Source organism: Geospiza fortis, unplaced genomic scaffold (genome assembly GCF_000277835.1).
Source record: "Geospiza fortis unplaced genomic scaffold, GeoFor_1.0 scaffold98, whole genome shotgun sequence".
Classification (NCBI taxonomy): domain Eukaryota; kingdom Metazoa; phylum Chordata; class Aves; order Passeriformes; family Thraupidae; genus Geospiza; species Geospiza fortis.
In genome coordinates this window covers 3238616-3252434 of record NW_005054306.1, presented here as the reverse complement: position 1 = coordinate 3252434, position 13819 = coordinate 3238616, and the positions used below count along the sequence as shown (strand labels likewise).

Genomic DNA, 13819 nt, shown 5'->3' with positions numbered 1-13819 from the left:
AGGTACTCACGGAGGGCCGGGGGTCTCTTGCCCCGGGCGCATCCCCCAGAGAAATCCCTGCTGGAAGCGGGGGCGGGTCCGGGCAGCCCCCTGCGGGTCAGCCGCGGGGCTGAGGAGGCAGCAGCGGCGTTTCCCTGCGGGCTCCTCGCTCGGAGGGCGTCGTTCGGGGGTTCGCAGGTCCTGTTCAGCCGCGGGATGAGCAGCTGCTGCCCGCGGTGACAGCGCAGATGCTGTCGCCATCCTCCGCGACGCCCCTGCTCCCAGGAGGGCTGTGTTCCGCTGGGGTGTGCGGTGACCGGGTACCTCCGCAGAGTTCTCGGGATCGTCCAGGTGGCTTTTGCCTCGGAACTGCCCGTCGTTATTGCATAGATTTGGATTATCCTTTTGAAACAGTAAGGCTGGTCTCGTATTTCTCATGGAGAAGAGCGGGCTGTAATTATAAATAAATGCAAGTCAAGAGCATTATTTTGGGCAGGAATAAACCTGCTGATTTGGATCTCTCTTGTAAAATTTCTTAGTGTCACCACGTTAAGATCTTCTTTTAAAGGAAAATTTTAAATCCTCCGAACTGGTGTAGGTTGCGGCAGAGCCTGTTTTGTATTTTTCTGATTTAGAGTAACCCAGTACTTCATGGATACATATGGATACATATATATGGATATATGGATATATGCTTTGCTTTGACGTAATCCAGCAGGACAGTCTATGTAATGCAAACGGTTACTGTCACATTTAGACTGTTTCCTTGTGTATCACCAATTTATTGGTATTTAAATAGTGTTTTAGCAGGGAAATTGCAAGCATTCATTAGAAATCCTTTGCCCTTTAATGCTTTCTGTTTCACCACAGAAGTGCCATATTAAAAAAAGGTAGGCACTAATCATTGAAACTCAGCCTCAGTTTCAGTGAGCTCATATCAAAAGTAAATTGGGTTGTGGACTCTAGGCAGTTGTGTCTCAAAACCACTGCAGGAAAAGCTGCCTAATGCTGAGTAAGACTAGGTAGCACATAGGCAGGCATCTTGAGACTCCTGCAGTTGGATGTGCTTGTACCTCTCAGTCCTAGAAAATTACCAGAGAAGAGGTGCTAGAGATGGAGACAGAGGAGTCTGGGCTTTGCTTTCATTCCTGCCATTTTGAGCAAGGTGTGTGATCTTGGACACACTCTCCCTTGCCTTGATTTCTGTCTTGAATCAAGTGACATAAACTAAATGGGGATGTTTTTAAAATGGGGTATTTCAAAGGACTTTGAGACATTCAGAGAAATTATAATGAAATTAAATTCATGTAAGAATAACATACTCTATGTGAAAGAGGAACAGTTCAGCATTTGCCATGCTCTAATTCCAGTGAAGAGTGGTAGGTCTGTGTAACAAAGTGCTTTGTAACAGAGGGGGAGTACTTGTTCCCAGTTCTTTAAATCTGTACAAGTGGAGACATGTCTTGTTGCTTCAGCTGAATGACAGTCTGAAATACCCAGCAAATGGAACCAGTGCAAAAATTTAAAGTACATGAACATTTCTAGGATAATCTTTTTCTGTCATTTTAATGTGAATCATGGTTTGTTTGGGAAAGCCACAACAATTGCAGCTACTTCAGGATTAAGTAAACAAATAAAATAGGAAAAATGGGCAGCTCTGCATAGCCCCACATTTAGAGAAAAGATGTAGGAAAAGAAATATATTTAATCACTACTCTTTGTTCTTAATTCTCTCCTTCCCAAAAGTTTTCTGACCAGTATGGAAACTACAGTAGCTACTGCATTTAGCAGAACTGAAAATACAGTTTTAAAGCTGAGTATGTATCAGCTTGGGGACAGCTTGTCCTGTGGGGCCAGTTGTGCCAGTCCTTGTTGTTAAGGTCCTAAACAAGGAAGCTCTACTTGTAGCCTCAGTGTCACCACCAGTGAGGTTTTGCTGTCAGTGGCCTTTAAAGGGGAAGTAGGAACCAGACAGTTCACAGTGAGCACAGCACTGGGAGCAGCATGAAGCCTCTTAGACTGGTAAGTGCTAAGTCTCCCTTGGAAATGCTGCACAACCTTCTTGGACACTTATATGCTTACAGGCATTTCATCCTATAAGCTTATAAAGCCTTAAATGGGTATTTTTAATGCCCATGCTTCAAATGCTCATCATATTATACTGAGTTGAATTTTCAGTACAGGCATGCTGGAGGAGTTAATTCCACCGGGAGATTGTGTTGAAGAGTTTTTAACTCACAGCTTATTGTCTCTTTCTTAACCCTAAGCTTGGGTAGGAAAGCACTTAGATTATGTAAAATTATGACTGGTTATCTAGAAAAAATGTTACCTCCAAAAATTCACCTCAATCTCATTTTCCCTCTCTGGTTCGTTACATTAGATTGTTTTATATTGTATTATGGGTGTGATTTTCATATAATTTTGTTTGAATCTAGCAGGACTTAGTGGTTAATCAGGACATAGATGATTCAGATAAAGATGTTAATTCAAATGTAGTTGAGTGAAGTAAATTGATAATTACAATTTTACTTCACCTGTGGCTTATCTATGGTAAAATGTTCCCTTTCCCATTTAGAGAAGGCCTAAGTAAGTACGTAAATAAGTCTTTCTGGTAGATACAAATCTGGTAGACTTGATAGTGGTACTGACTTGAGGGGAGCAAAATTACTCACTGTGATAGCACCAAAAAAGCAGTCTGAGTGAGCATTGTGGATCATAGCTCATCAGTCCTGAATGACTGAAAATTAGCAGTTTGGTAACAGTCCCAGATTCATTGGACAGAACTACCATGGAGTTTTGGGAGAGGTTTTTTGATAAGGGGCAGAGCCTAGCTGCAAGGAGCCAGTAATGAGGGACCAGCAAGGATCTGAAAAAGCATTTTAGGCATACAATGGAGCTTGTTAGATAGCTGTTCCTGTTCCAGAGACTCTGTGACCTGGTTTGTAGCTTAGTTCTGTTTTCAGTGTTTCTAGGTGAAATTCCTGATACTGTGTGTCTGCTTCGACTATGACTTTTTTTTGTTTTGGTTTGGTTTGGTTTGTTTTTTGTTTTTTTGGTTTTTTTGTTTTAAGAGATTCAGAACCAAAGCAGCTGATGTTCTCCCACTAGCAGAGGTAATGTGTGTTTTACTGTTAGTGTTTACAAACCTCTTCTACATTATTGCAGTTCAATTTTTTATCTCAGGCTTTTACATAGATTTGACAGGAATAATGTTCCTGTCAAGAGGCTTAAAAAAACTACCTAAAAATTGGGCTAGATCAACAGCTGTAAGATACAGAAAAGCTCTACATTGTGTGAATTTACACCTTTGGGCTTTAGAGTGGTCTTCCCTGAGCTTGTATGTGCAGGCAGTACAGACTTTTTGGTCTAGTTGTCCTTGTGGAGTTGATGTGCTAATTGAGCCAGACTGGTGAGAGTAAGTGGTGACTGGGAAGTATATAATTAAGTTTGCAGAGCTGTCTCATTAACTTTTCTGTCTCAGGTCTGCAGTGCTGTTTCTTGGTGTAAATTTGTATAAAGCATTTCCTGGCTGAGAAGTCTCTGAACAGGCACACAGTCTGATAGTTAGGGCATTAGCCTGTGACTTCAGAGATCTCAGCTCAAGCCACTGGTCTTCTGTAGCAGCTTCTCTAAGATGTGTAGCTTTTCCATTTCTGAGGGATTCTTTTCTCTTATATTGGAGATAATGTACTTGTCCTACCTCACAGGAATCTTGCATTATCTAAATGCATGAGATGTGATGCTGGGCTGATATGGCAGTGGTGAGCAATGTGTAGATTGAGAAATGATGGGTACCTGGTGAGCATAGTTCCCATGGAAATAATAATAGTGGCTGTACAGAAATACAAGTTACATACATAAGGGGGAAGAGGAGGCTTTTCTGTGTTTTTCGAGGTTGTCTCTCTCAACTCAGCAATACAGCACTTACATGGCTAAAGTCTTGCTTTTCTGTCAAGGTATGTCTGGAAGGTGAGCAGTGGAGTGGACTGCCATCCAGCAAGGCCCACCTCCTTCCATTAGCTTGAGCTTCTGGGTGTTCCACCCTTGCTGCTCAGCTTTGCAGCCACCTGAGTTTTATGTTCTGGCTTTGAAGATGGAGTGCGTCTGATGCATCACCATCATCATTATTGTTGTTATTATTATTTATTTGCACCTAAAGCCTCAGTTGTGGTTGGCTTTCTGCTGAGCTTTGAGCTGTATTCAGCTGCAGAGTTTCTAGACTGAATGAAAGTGGTGTGGTGAGGTTGACAAACAGGAGGAAAGGAGGCAGGAGAAGTTTGATGCAGAGAATGTGTCACTAAGTAGGTCACTTTGGTGTGCAATTCTGTGGTCTGGAATCGCATGAAAGTTGCTTAACCTTTTGGAATAACCAAAAGGAATGCAGGCTTTTTTCTAGCTGCTGCTTGTCCTAGACACAACTGCTTCACCAAGTGCTTGTTGGTGCTTCAGGAGAGATGGTGCTTTAAGAGAAAGGTGCAGGAGAGAGATGTAGTGATGTGTCTGGTCAGGATGCAGGTCTTGCCTTTGGGAGGGAGAGTGTTGCTCCCTGAGTTGAGTGTATTTGGAAGATGGAGGTTTAGTGAAGGGTATTGTGAAGCATAGAAATACGTCCAGGACAAAGGAGAAATTCACTAGGACTGTTTGGAGAATTATTACTGTGTTATCGAGTATTTGAAATGCTGGGATGATGGAAGCAACAGCTATTTCTGAAGTACTAGGAGAATTTGATTAAATGCTGCTTCTGAAAAAGAGAGAAAAATAGCCTTTGAAAGGTCTGCTTGTAACTGAAGAACAAGTTTTCAAAAGGCTTCTAATGGGTCAGATTTTATACAGCTCTCCTGACTGTGTTAAGCATGCACCTCATGGCAAGTTGCTTCTGTTCTCAGCACCCTCTGGAAGAGACCCCCGTTTTGCAGATGGGAAATGGGCTCATCTTCACAGATCCTTTGTTACATCTCTGTCCCAACAGAGCCTTGACCCCAAGCTTCTCAAGTACGAGGCTGGTGCCATGATATCAGGAGGATGATGGCTGTCCTCATGGAAAACAAAGCAACTCATTTAATTGTTAAAAAACCTCTTAAGTCACTTTGCAGCGAGGGTTTGGATAGTTGAGTAATATAACCTGTTACGTGCTGTGTAATTGTAAGTTTGACCTCTTTATGCTTTAATAAACAGAAATTTATTGATTGTGATGTATTTTAGATTGTGAAGCGAAATACACTATCAGTCTGCTGATCTCAGGTTCTAAAATCTGGGTTTGGGGGTTTTTTCCTTCCTCTAACTGTTCTGGGAAAAGGAAAAACTGAAAAACAGTTGTTCAAGAATTAAACTTCAAGGTATTTGTCTTGGAGGGCTTGATCTGGCAAACTGCAGACATCTGCTAAATTAAATCCTGTTTACAATTTAAATGATCTCTCTTTTTGCTTGCTGTTGTTTGGCTATGTTTCTCGAGTGTAGTTATAGCCAAAATAAGAAGCTCTGCTGAAGTTTTAAAGAGAGATGTTGATAAATTCCATCCTACAAGTGGCATTGCTTGGCTGACAGGCAAAATTTGCTTGTGTGTGTTGGGACCCATAGCAGGAAAAAGTGACACTGAGGGGAAAAAGTGAAAATACTATTTGTCAGAGATGCCCTTTGATCTTATTTTATCCAAGTAAGACTTGAGAAATGAAGGTATCTGACTTTGGGATTTAAGGAGACTGTCAGAGTCTAAAGAGTTTGGCAGCTGCCACTTATGCTTGCACTCATTGTTTCCAGCTCTCTGAAGTTGTTTTTTAATCTTGGGGGAAAGTTCAGGAAACAGTAACTGATTAATAAAATTGCTTCTTGTACAGTGAAACTCATGCAAATAGAAACCTCAGCTAAAGAGAAAAAAGTGCAGTAGTGAGTGCAACCAGTATTGCACATTTTAACACCCTTTACCTATGTGGGGAAAAATGTGGCAAAGTTAACAGCTGCATTTGGCAGGCAGCTCTTGGGGCATCATCTGCTCTGAGGCCTGGACCAGCTGAAGGTGCCCCTCTGCTCTGTGTGGCCTGAACTGGCTCAGTGCTTGGTATTTATTCATCTAAACCTGCTCGAGAAGTTGGTATGGTCACAAAATGGGTGGGTTTGGCTATGGAACAGAGGCAATGCATATGTTCTAAAAGATGATTGGGAAAGAGGGCACAGATAAGGAGCCCAAACCATTAGTTTATATAATGCCTAGTGTTAGCACTCAGCTCCATCCTCAGCTTTAATCCCAGGTCTCCCTCCATCTGTAAGAGTGCTATGCCATCAGCTGGCAGGGCTCCCATCTTTCCTTGGGAAGCCAAGCTGCTCAGTGGGGAGTAATCCCCTCAGGAGAGCTGGTTTGCAGAGACTGCCACACACACGGCAGCGGAGCCTCTGCAGCGATGGCATGGGGAGCATGTGTGGAAGTGTGAGGAGAGGCCATGTCCTGCTCTGGTACCTGGAACCTGCTGTGCCTTCTCAGGGGGCTGCTCTTTGCTACAGAGACTGCCCTGGAACACATGGCTCCCTCCCTTCCAAAGGGACCGGTGTTAATGGGCAGGACACAAATGCACCCAAGTCTTCCATGTGTTTGCTCCTTGGCTGCAGGAAAGGCCCAGGGTGCCATAGGCCTGTCAGAAAGCTGCATCTGGCTGAAGGAGAGGACAAGTAGTTAACTGCCAGGGTTATCCAGCCTCATTCCACCTTCCTTGCAAGGCAACACATCCACACAAGTAGGTGCAAGGATGTGGTTGCTGCTGTTCTGATGGGGCAAATTCCCCTCCCTCCCTCCTTCCCTGCAAATGTGAATAGCTTTTTATCCTATCTTGAAAAGAAAGCAGATGCAAATGTACATCAGGTACTTTCAGCAGTTTAAGTGCTCTTTGGGGTTGGGAAGAAGAAATCTGATTAGGGTTACAGCTGTTTCATTTCCTGACAGATGCACAGGGTGTTGTGTGCTGGCGAGCTGCGGATGTACACACACACAGCAGCCTCGTTTTGTATCAGTGGCATAACCACACAGCAGCCAGCATGTTCGGAACTCCTTGTCCTGGACACCCTGCCAAAATATGCTTTATGCAGAATTTTCTGTGAACCAGCCTGTATTGTGTTTGTATGTGTGTGTGTGTGCATGCATATAAATTTGTGTGTGTTTTCTTTGGTTGACAAGGCCTTTGTTGCTGAACTTTTTGTTGCTGGAGTGGGGCAGTGTGCTGTAAACAAACACAGCTAATTATAAAGCACTTGTATAAAAAAATGATTTGCATTTGTACAAACAGTACTAGTAAAAGTGCCCGTGCAAGAGTACCACAAGTACCCAAATAAGCCCAGCTCTGAATGGAGAACTCTTTCCTTTCTTGCAACCACAGCTGAAAAGCTGTTTATAACTAAATGCTGAGGTGGTGTAATTTTCTTTTCTAGGAACTTGGAATAAGAATTCCTAGACCACTGGGACACGGACCAAGCAGATTCATCCCTGAGAAGGAGGTGTGGTAGTGTTTTCAAGTACATAGTGAACTTTATGCTTTTAAGGAACATCATTTTATAGTAGTAGCCCACAGTGGTTTCAGGACAGCTGCTGATCTGCAAAACATTTTCAGGAGTGATCACATTCAGTCCTGAGACTTTGGCCACCGTTCTAGTGTACAGAACAGTGAGAGCCTTGGGGAGCTTTGGAATAGTTATGACCCCTCCCATGCTGCTATCTAGTATGAGAGAAACCCAATACTGTTTCCTTGTGAACATCCGGATGTAATTTCCTACTGGTCCACAAGGTATCTGCCCCTCTGCTCTGGGATTGCTTTTTCTTGAGCTGCCTCTACCACTCTGAAGAATCTGAGAAGGTTCAGAGTGCTTTGGATGAGCATTTCTGCTGCTTATCTCCTGATTGTCTGGTAAGAGAATTTGGAGTAGAGGAAAAGTTAGTAATATGCCTGTGGTTTTCTAGGAATTTTAGTCTTTTTCAATTTCCTGGTTTTTTCTCTCTTAGCCAGCTTTTTGCTTCTTTCCCTCTTTTTCCCATAGTAAAAGTGATGATTCAATTAGCTTTTAGTTATAATTAACTAAGATCAACCGGGGGTATTCAAGAAAGTGAAGGTGAGACAGTTAAAAATGAAAAGTCAGTGTTGTATTAGAGAGAGACTAAAGCCAAAAATCTCCTTTTGCTGGTATAACCACTTGTGATCTCCTAAATGAGAGGTATTACAGGGATTTATTGTGCCTTATGTGCACTGATTTAATGCCATTAATAGATTTATAGTATAATTCATTTCACCTGGGGCCTCTGGGTGCTGTGGTAATGTATTTATTTGCTATTTTATTGGTGGAACTTGGACACTATTGCTCACTGCTCCTTCTCTCTGATCAGACAATTCAGGTGGGAAAGGAGGACGCCACGATGCACACACTGTTTGCAGAGTCTTTTGCCACGCTGGGCCGGCTCGACAATGTCACCTTGGTGATGGTTTTCCACCCACAGTATCTGGAAAGCTTTCTCAAAACTCAGCACTATCTGCTGCAGATGGATGGCCCGCTCCCGCTCCACTACCGGCACTACATCGGCATCATGGTACGCACCCAGCCCCAGCCCTGCCCCAGAGCAGCTGCTGCTGTGTTTTGCAGTTTCTAGCTGGAAAGGGAAAAGCAGAGTAGGTTTGTTGGTGTCTGCTTTACAGATGGTTTCAGAAGATCGGCACTTTATGTTCATAGATTTGGTAGGACTGCGAGAAAAGGGGGAAAAGCGTGCCACAGAAATGAGATAATTGTTTGTTATTGGCTTCCTTAGTATCTCAGAAACTGTTTCTCAAGAAATCTTGTTTTTGTATCTGTGTCCTGTCACATACACTTCTCCTAACTCAATAGTTGGTCCAGTCGTGCATTTCTGAATATGTAAATTTTCAGTAAGTTTTCTGCCAAAAGTGGTTGATTACTAATTTTTATCTGCCAGTTCAATGAGCTTTGCTTGCTGAAGTTGAGTGAAAGTTTTGGGCTGTGTCTTAATTTGATATAGAAATTGTTGGAGTAAATGATACTGGGCCTTTCTTTGCTGAGAAGCTGCCTGTAGTCTGTCTTGCCATATGCAATCTGAAACCTGCTTTTGATTGTTGCTGGTAAAGATGCAGCTCGAGACAGCTTCTTCCCCCTGGGGAGTAGGATGCAGTATGGATTACTTGCTTCAGGACATGTAATAAATCCATGCCTGTGTTTCTCCCTGGGTATAGGCATGTTGCACCTGTAGCCACCATAACGACAGTGTGTGTGAACAAGGGATATTTATGTTGAGAGAACAATAATCAAAACAAGCTGATGTGTTAATCTCAGAATTTTTTTTTACTTGAGTCTTTGATCAGTGCAAGTCTTATTCTTGGATGTTTTGAGGAAATGATGCTTTATAGTATTTGTCACTAAGTACTAACTTTCTGTAATTGTTTTCTGTATCACGCTGTTTTTCTTTCTAGGCTGCAGCACGACATCAGTGCTCTTACCTTGTTAACCTCCACGTGAATGACTTCCTTCATGTTGGTGGAGACCCTAAATGGTTGAATGGTCTAGAAAATGCACCTCAAAAACTGCAAAATTTAGGAGAACTGAACAAAATGTTGGCTCACCGACCCTGGCTTATCACCAAGGAACATATCGAGGTAGGTCTTTCATGGAGTAATGTGAATGTCCCCTTTTAAAGCTTTTTTAAAGCAATCCCAGATTCTTGGATTCAGAGCCAGACAGGGTGAAAGATGTTCTGTGGTAATGACTTTGATTTCAGTGCTACATCACTGCATGATCTACTATCACTTGTGCCCTGTTGTGTAAAATTAACAGGATCATAACTCTTCTTAAATGAGTAACAAATTTCATTTACAACACCCTGAAATTTCTCTGTCATGTTGGAATTCTTTTGGTGCAATGAGTGTGCTCAGGTGTGCACCTCCCTCCTCAAGCTGTGTGCTTTCAGTAGCCAGAACTCCTGGGTGCTTCTGAGTTGCTGCCAGAGGTTAGACAGAACACCAGCCACCACATTATGTCTGGCTTGCTGCTGCTGTTTTCAGGTGGGATGGAGAGAGCAGGCTGGCAGAGCTGCCCAGGGGAGTGGTGGTGGTACAGGACAGCCAGGACTGCAGCACCAACAAACCACCAAAGGGCTGCTTCTTCCATCCCTTCTGCTCTCTTCTGTGCCCTTAGCAAGGAGCACGTGGGTGCTGGGACTTCCTCTGTGCTGCCTGGCCTGGTGAGAGGTGGTGGCAAGTCCAGCTGGGGCAGGACGGGGAGGGTGCGCACTCTGCTAGAAGGCCCCAAACCTCCCACACTTTCCTGTCTGAAGGGGAAGTTGGGGTTTGAAGCTTCTTGTCAAATCTAGAGCATTCCACCCACAGGGACAAGATGGAGGGAGCCTGTGCCAGGTTTTTACACAGCTGATCTGCAAGGAGTTGCCTGGGTTTTCTGATGCTGTAAAGACCATTTGAACAAACATGCAACAGTTGTGGTTGCATCTTCATCAGAGGTGTGAAATTTCAATGCAAGTCAGTATGGCCTCGATAGAAACCACATGGTGCAAAAGAAAGAAACCCCAACTTATTCAATTGCCCAGGGACAGAGAGGGGACAGAAGCTGAGTCTTTTGTGGTGTAAGCATGCAGGTCTGTGTCTGGCAGGTCACTGTGCACACTAATGGCAGCAGAGAGTTAGGAAACATGTTTGGATGTCAGAAAAGTAATTTTACCTGACAAAGACGTGTTGATAAACTGCATTAAGGTGGGGTCAAATGAATGACTTTAATACTTTTGTCTTGCATTATTTTTAAAGCAACTTCTGAAGACAGAAGAGAACAGCTGGTCCCTGGCAGAGCTGATCCATGCAGTCGTTCTCCTTACACACTACCACTCCCTTGCTTCCTTCACGTTTGGCTGTGGGATCAGCCCAGAGATCGACTGTGAAGGGGGTCACACCTTCAGGCCCCCCTCTGTCAGTAACTATTGCATCTGTGATATAACAAATGGCTACCACGGGGTGGAGGAAATCCATGCCAGCCCAGCTGGAAGCATTCCAGTAAGTGTCTGTCTGAACAAACAATCTTTTCCAACAGTAGTAATTTCTTTGTACAATTTTTATGTGGAGGGTGCCTGTCTTTTTTAATTCTTTTGAGAGTGAGATTGATGAGCCTAATCCAGATGTGGGTATTGAAAAAATGCATTTAGGAGGAGCTGAAATGATACTGGGAAGCTGGGGAAAGCTACCAAAGGGAGAATCAGACACAATCTCTGTTGTCATTTTTTTCTGCCTGTCATTCATAAAGGTGAACTGAGTCCCAGCCTCAGCTAGTTCATGACACGTGTCCTGAGCAGCAGTGGCCAGGAATGTTTTTTTCATCTGTGCAGTGGAAAGTTGGCTCTTCCTTTGAGTCCGGGCTCTGACTTTTTTGCCTTGAGGTGTTTGTCATGCATCACACAAGGGATCATTTTAAACAGATCATTCACAACTTTGTGACTCTTTAAAACACTCTCTCCTGCCTGTAGCAGTTATGCTGATCTGGACTTGTTTTCCCTTGGTGAAAAGAATGATGCGAACCAAGTGTTGGTTTAAGAACAGCCACGAGGGTGTTCTCACTGCAAGATCCTTGCCTGTGATATCTTACTGCAGTGGTGTGGGTGGCATTTAAATTTGTTTGATGGAGCTTGCTGGCTCTCTGAAGGACCAAACTGCAAAAGGCAGGGAGGAAAGGGGCAGAACTGTATAAATTAAAGATAATTTTACTCTACTTTGGTGCTGATGAATGTTTACAAGATCAATTACTGAATTTTTGAGGTGTTAAAACAACTGTTGTGAAAGAAGATTATCTTGCACTGGCTTTCTTTTGAGGCTTCGTTAAATCTGCATTTATACTCACCCTTCCTTCTTCCTTCAATGTTTCTTTTCTGTGAGCAGAGGAGGAGAAAAATACAGTTGGGTGGTAAATTGTGGTTACTTCCTCTATCAAAATTTCTGTTACAGCTCCTTGTTTTTCAGTTGCTGAACATTTAGATTAAGAGAAACTAATTTTAGCGTGAGAACAACTAGTTCCAAAATGCTGTGATTTTAAATCATGCTAAAAATACCAGGGGTCTAATTGAGAAAAGATGATGACTAAATGTAAACCATTGTGTCAGTACAGGTTTCTTTCAAAAACTGTGTTCCTTGAAAAATCTTTATTTAAAGATGTAAAGGACTTCAGTTGTGTTTAAACTTTCTGGCTTGGCAATTACTGCCATCATTGCCAGTTCCTGTTGCATGAAAATGAAATGCCTTTCTCTTCTTTTTAGTCCACAGAGTCTGTCTGTGAAGTTGAAGCTCTTATGGAGAAGATGAAGCAGCTGCAGGAGTGCAGAGACGAAGAGGAAGCCAGCCAAGAAGAGATGGCCACACGTTTTGAAAGAGAGAAGAGAGAAAGCATGTTTGTGTGCTCTTCAGGTAGTGCAGATGTAGTCTGTATATGTATTTATTAAGACTTTTCCAAATCATTTGAAGAAATACTCCTGCAAAAGGGGAAAGAAGTGCTATTAGATGTCACATAAACATTACAATTTCTTTGAAGGAATCAGGATTAGGGACGCCTTATTTTCTTCCAGGAACACTTCAAAGTAGTGCCAGGATGTGTGTCTGCTTGCAGAAACACCATAACGCTCTGACCAAAATTGTGTTTAATAGAAATCTCCAGAAGAAATGGAATATCTCTTGAGAGTTTAGAAGTTTCACAGGAAATTTAAGCATCTTGTAAGATGCTCTAAAAAAAAGACACTTGACATGCTTTGCTATTTAAGTGTATGAAACATTACTTTTCAGACGACTGAGAGACAATACTTAATCTGTTACAAGCTTAGGGTTGTAATGGGCTCTTCAATACCATTTCCTCTAAGACACACTTGGCATGGGAGTCTCAGAAGTCTCTCTTTTAATAAGCTCTCTGTTTCAAACCAGGTTTTTCCCCTGACATTTTTACAGACTTTTGAGTTAGGGGGAAAACATCCCCTAGATTCAGGGGATAGGGTGAAGACTGCAATACAACAGAGGGGAGAAAAATGTTTGTAAGAAAAAACCTGAGTGTTTTTCATAGGGTTGCTTCTGAACACCATAGCTGCAGTCACAGAACTGTACCAGAGAATCTTAAAATGGGTAATCAGTGAAAATGTGTTTGATTAAAAAGCACAGAGACCCATTCTTCTGCAGGAGTTCTGCTCATACACTTCCAATTTGTTCTTTCCAAATTGTGTGTAATTCTGTTTGACATTAACAGAAGATGAAGAATCTGCAGCAACAAGAGATGTGTCTCGGCACTTTGAGGACACCAGCTATGGTTACAAAGACTTCTCCCGACACGGAATGCACGTGCCCACCTTTCGTGTTCAGGTAAGAGGCTGGGGGCTGCCATCAGGGGGCTCAGGGAACAACCTGTGCCAGACTCCAAACCTGGAAATGGCTGTGTTTACACTGCCCTGTGGGTGGGGCTTAAATTAAGCCAGCAAATGAACAACCCCCACCCCCAGTGGATTATCTGCCCTGGGATCTTTAACTATACTAAAGCGCTGGCTCTTCACAAGTTTATTTCTGAAATGCTTCATTCTGCATTTTTATTTATTCTAAGGATTATTCCTGGGAAGACCATGGCTATTCCTTGGTTAATCGTCTTTATCCAGATGTGGGACAACTACTTGATGAGAAGTTCCATATTGCTTATAATCTGACTTACAACACAATGGCCATGCACAAAGATGTGGATACCTCAATGCTAAGACGAGCTATTTGGAACTATATTCATTGTATGTTTGGAATAAGGTCAGTTTTACTCTTTTTGTTCTAAACACATTGGCTTTTCTTTCTCG

The 13819-nt window shown here is 42.8% G+C and overlaps 2 protein-coding genes across 5 annotated transcripts in view; one reads left to right on the top strand and one right to left on the bottom strand.

Moving 5' to 3' along the window:
- Nucleotides 1-13819, top strand: part of SESN1 (sestrin 1) — a 77979-nt gene that overhangs the window by 61123 nt on the left and 3037 nt on the right. For 2 of the 3 annotated variants that reach the window (XM_005418417.3, XM_031066633.1), the window contains exons 2-8: nt 7393-7458; nt 8339-8539; nt 9429-9611; nt 10770-11012; nt 12263-12410; nt 13234-13346; nt 13582-13772. In XM_005418417.3, coding sequence (XP_005418474.1) covers nt 7393-7458; nt 8339-8539; nt 9429-9611; nt 10770-11012; nt 12263-12410; nt 13234-13346; nt 13582-13772 — 1145 coding nt within the window. The remainder of the gene's footprint in view (nt 1-7392; nt 7459-8338; nt 8540-9428; nt 9612-10769; nt 11013-12262; nt 12411-13233; nt 13347-13581; nt 13773-13819) is intronic. The other variant, XM_031066632.1, reaches the window with a different exon arrangement.
- ARMC2 (armadillo repeat containing 2) overlaps nt 12134-13819 on the bottom strand; it is a 68590-nt gene continuing 66904 nt past the window's right edge. For both annotated transcript variants that reach the window (XM_031066631.1, XM_031066630.1), the window contains exon 20: nt 12134-12475. The gene's annotated coding sequence lies outside the window, so the exon portion shown is untranslated. The remainder of the gene's footprint in view (nt 12476-13819) is intronic.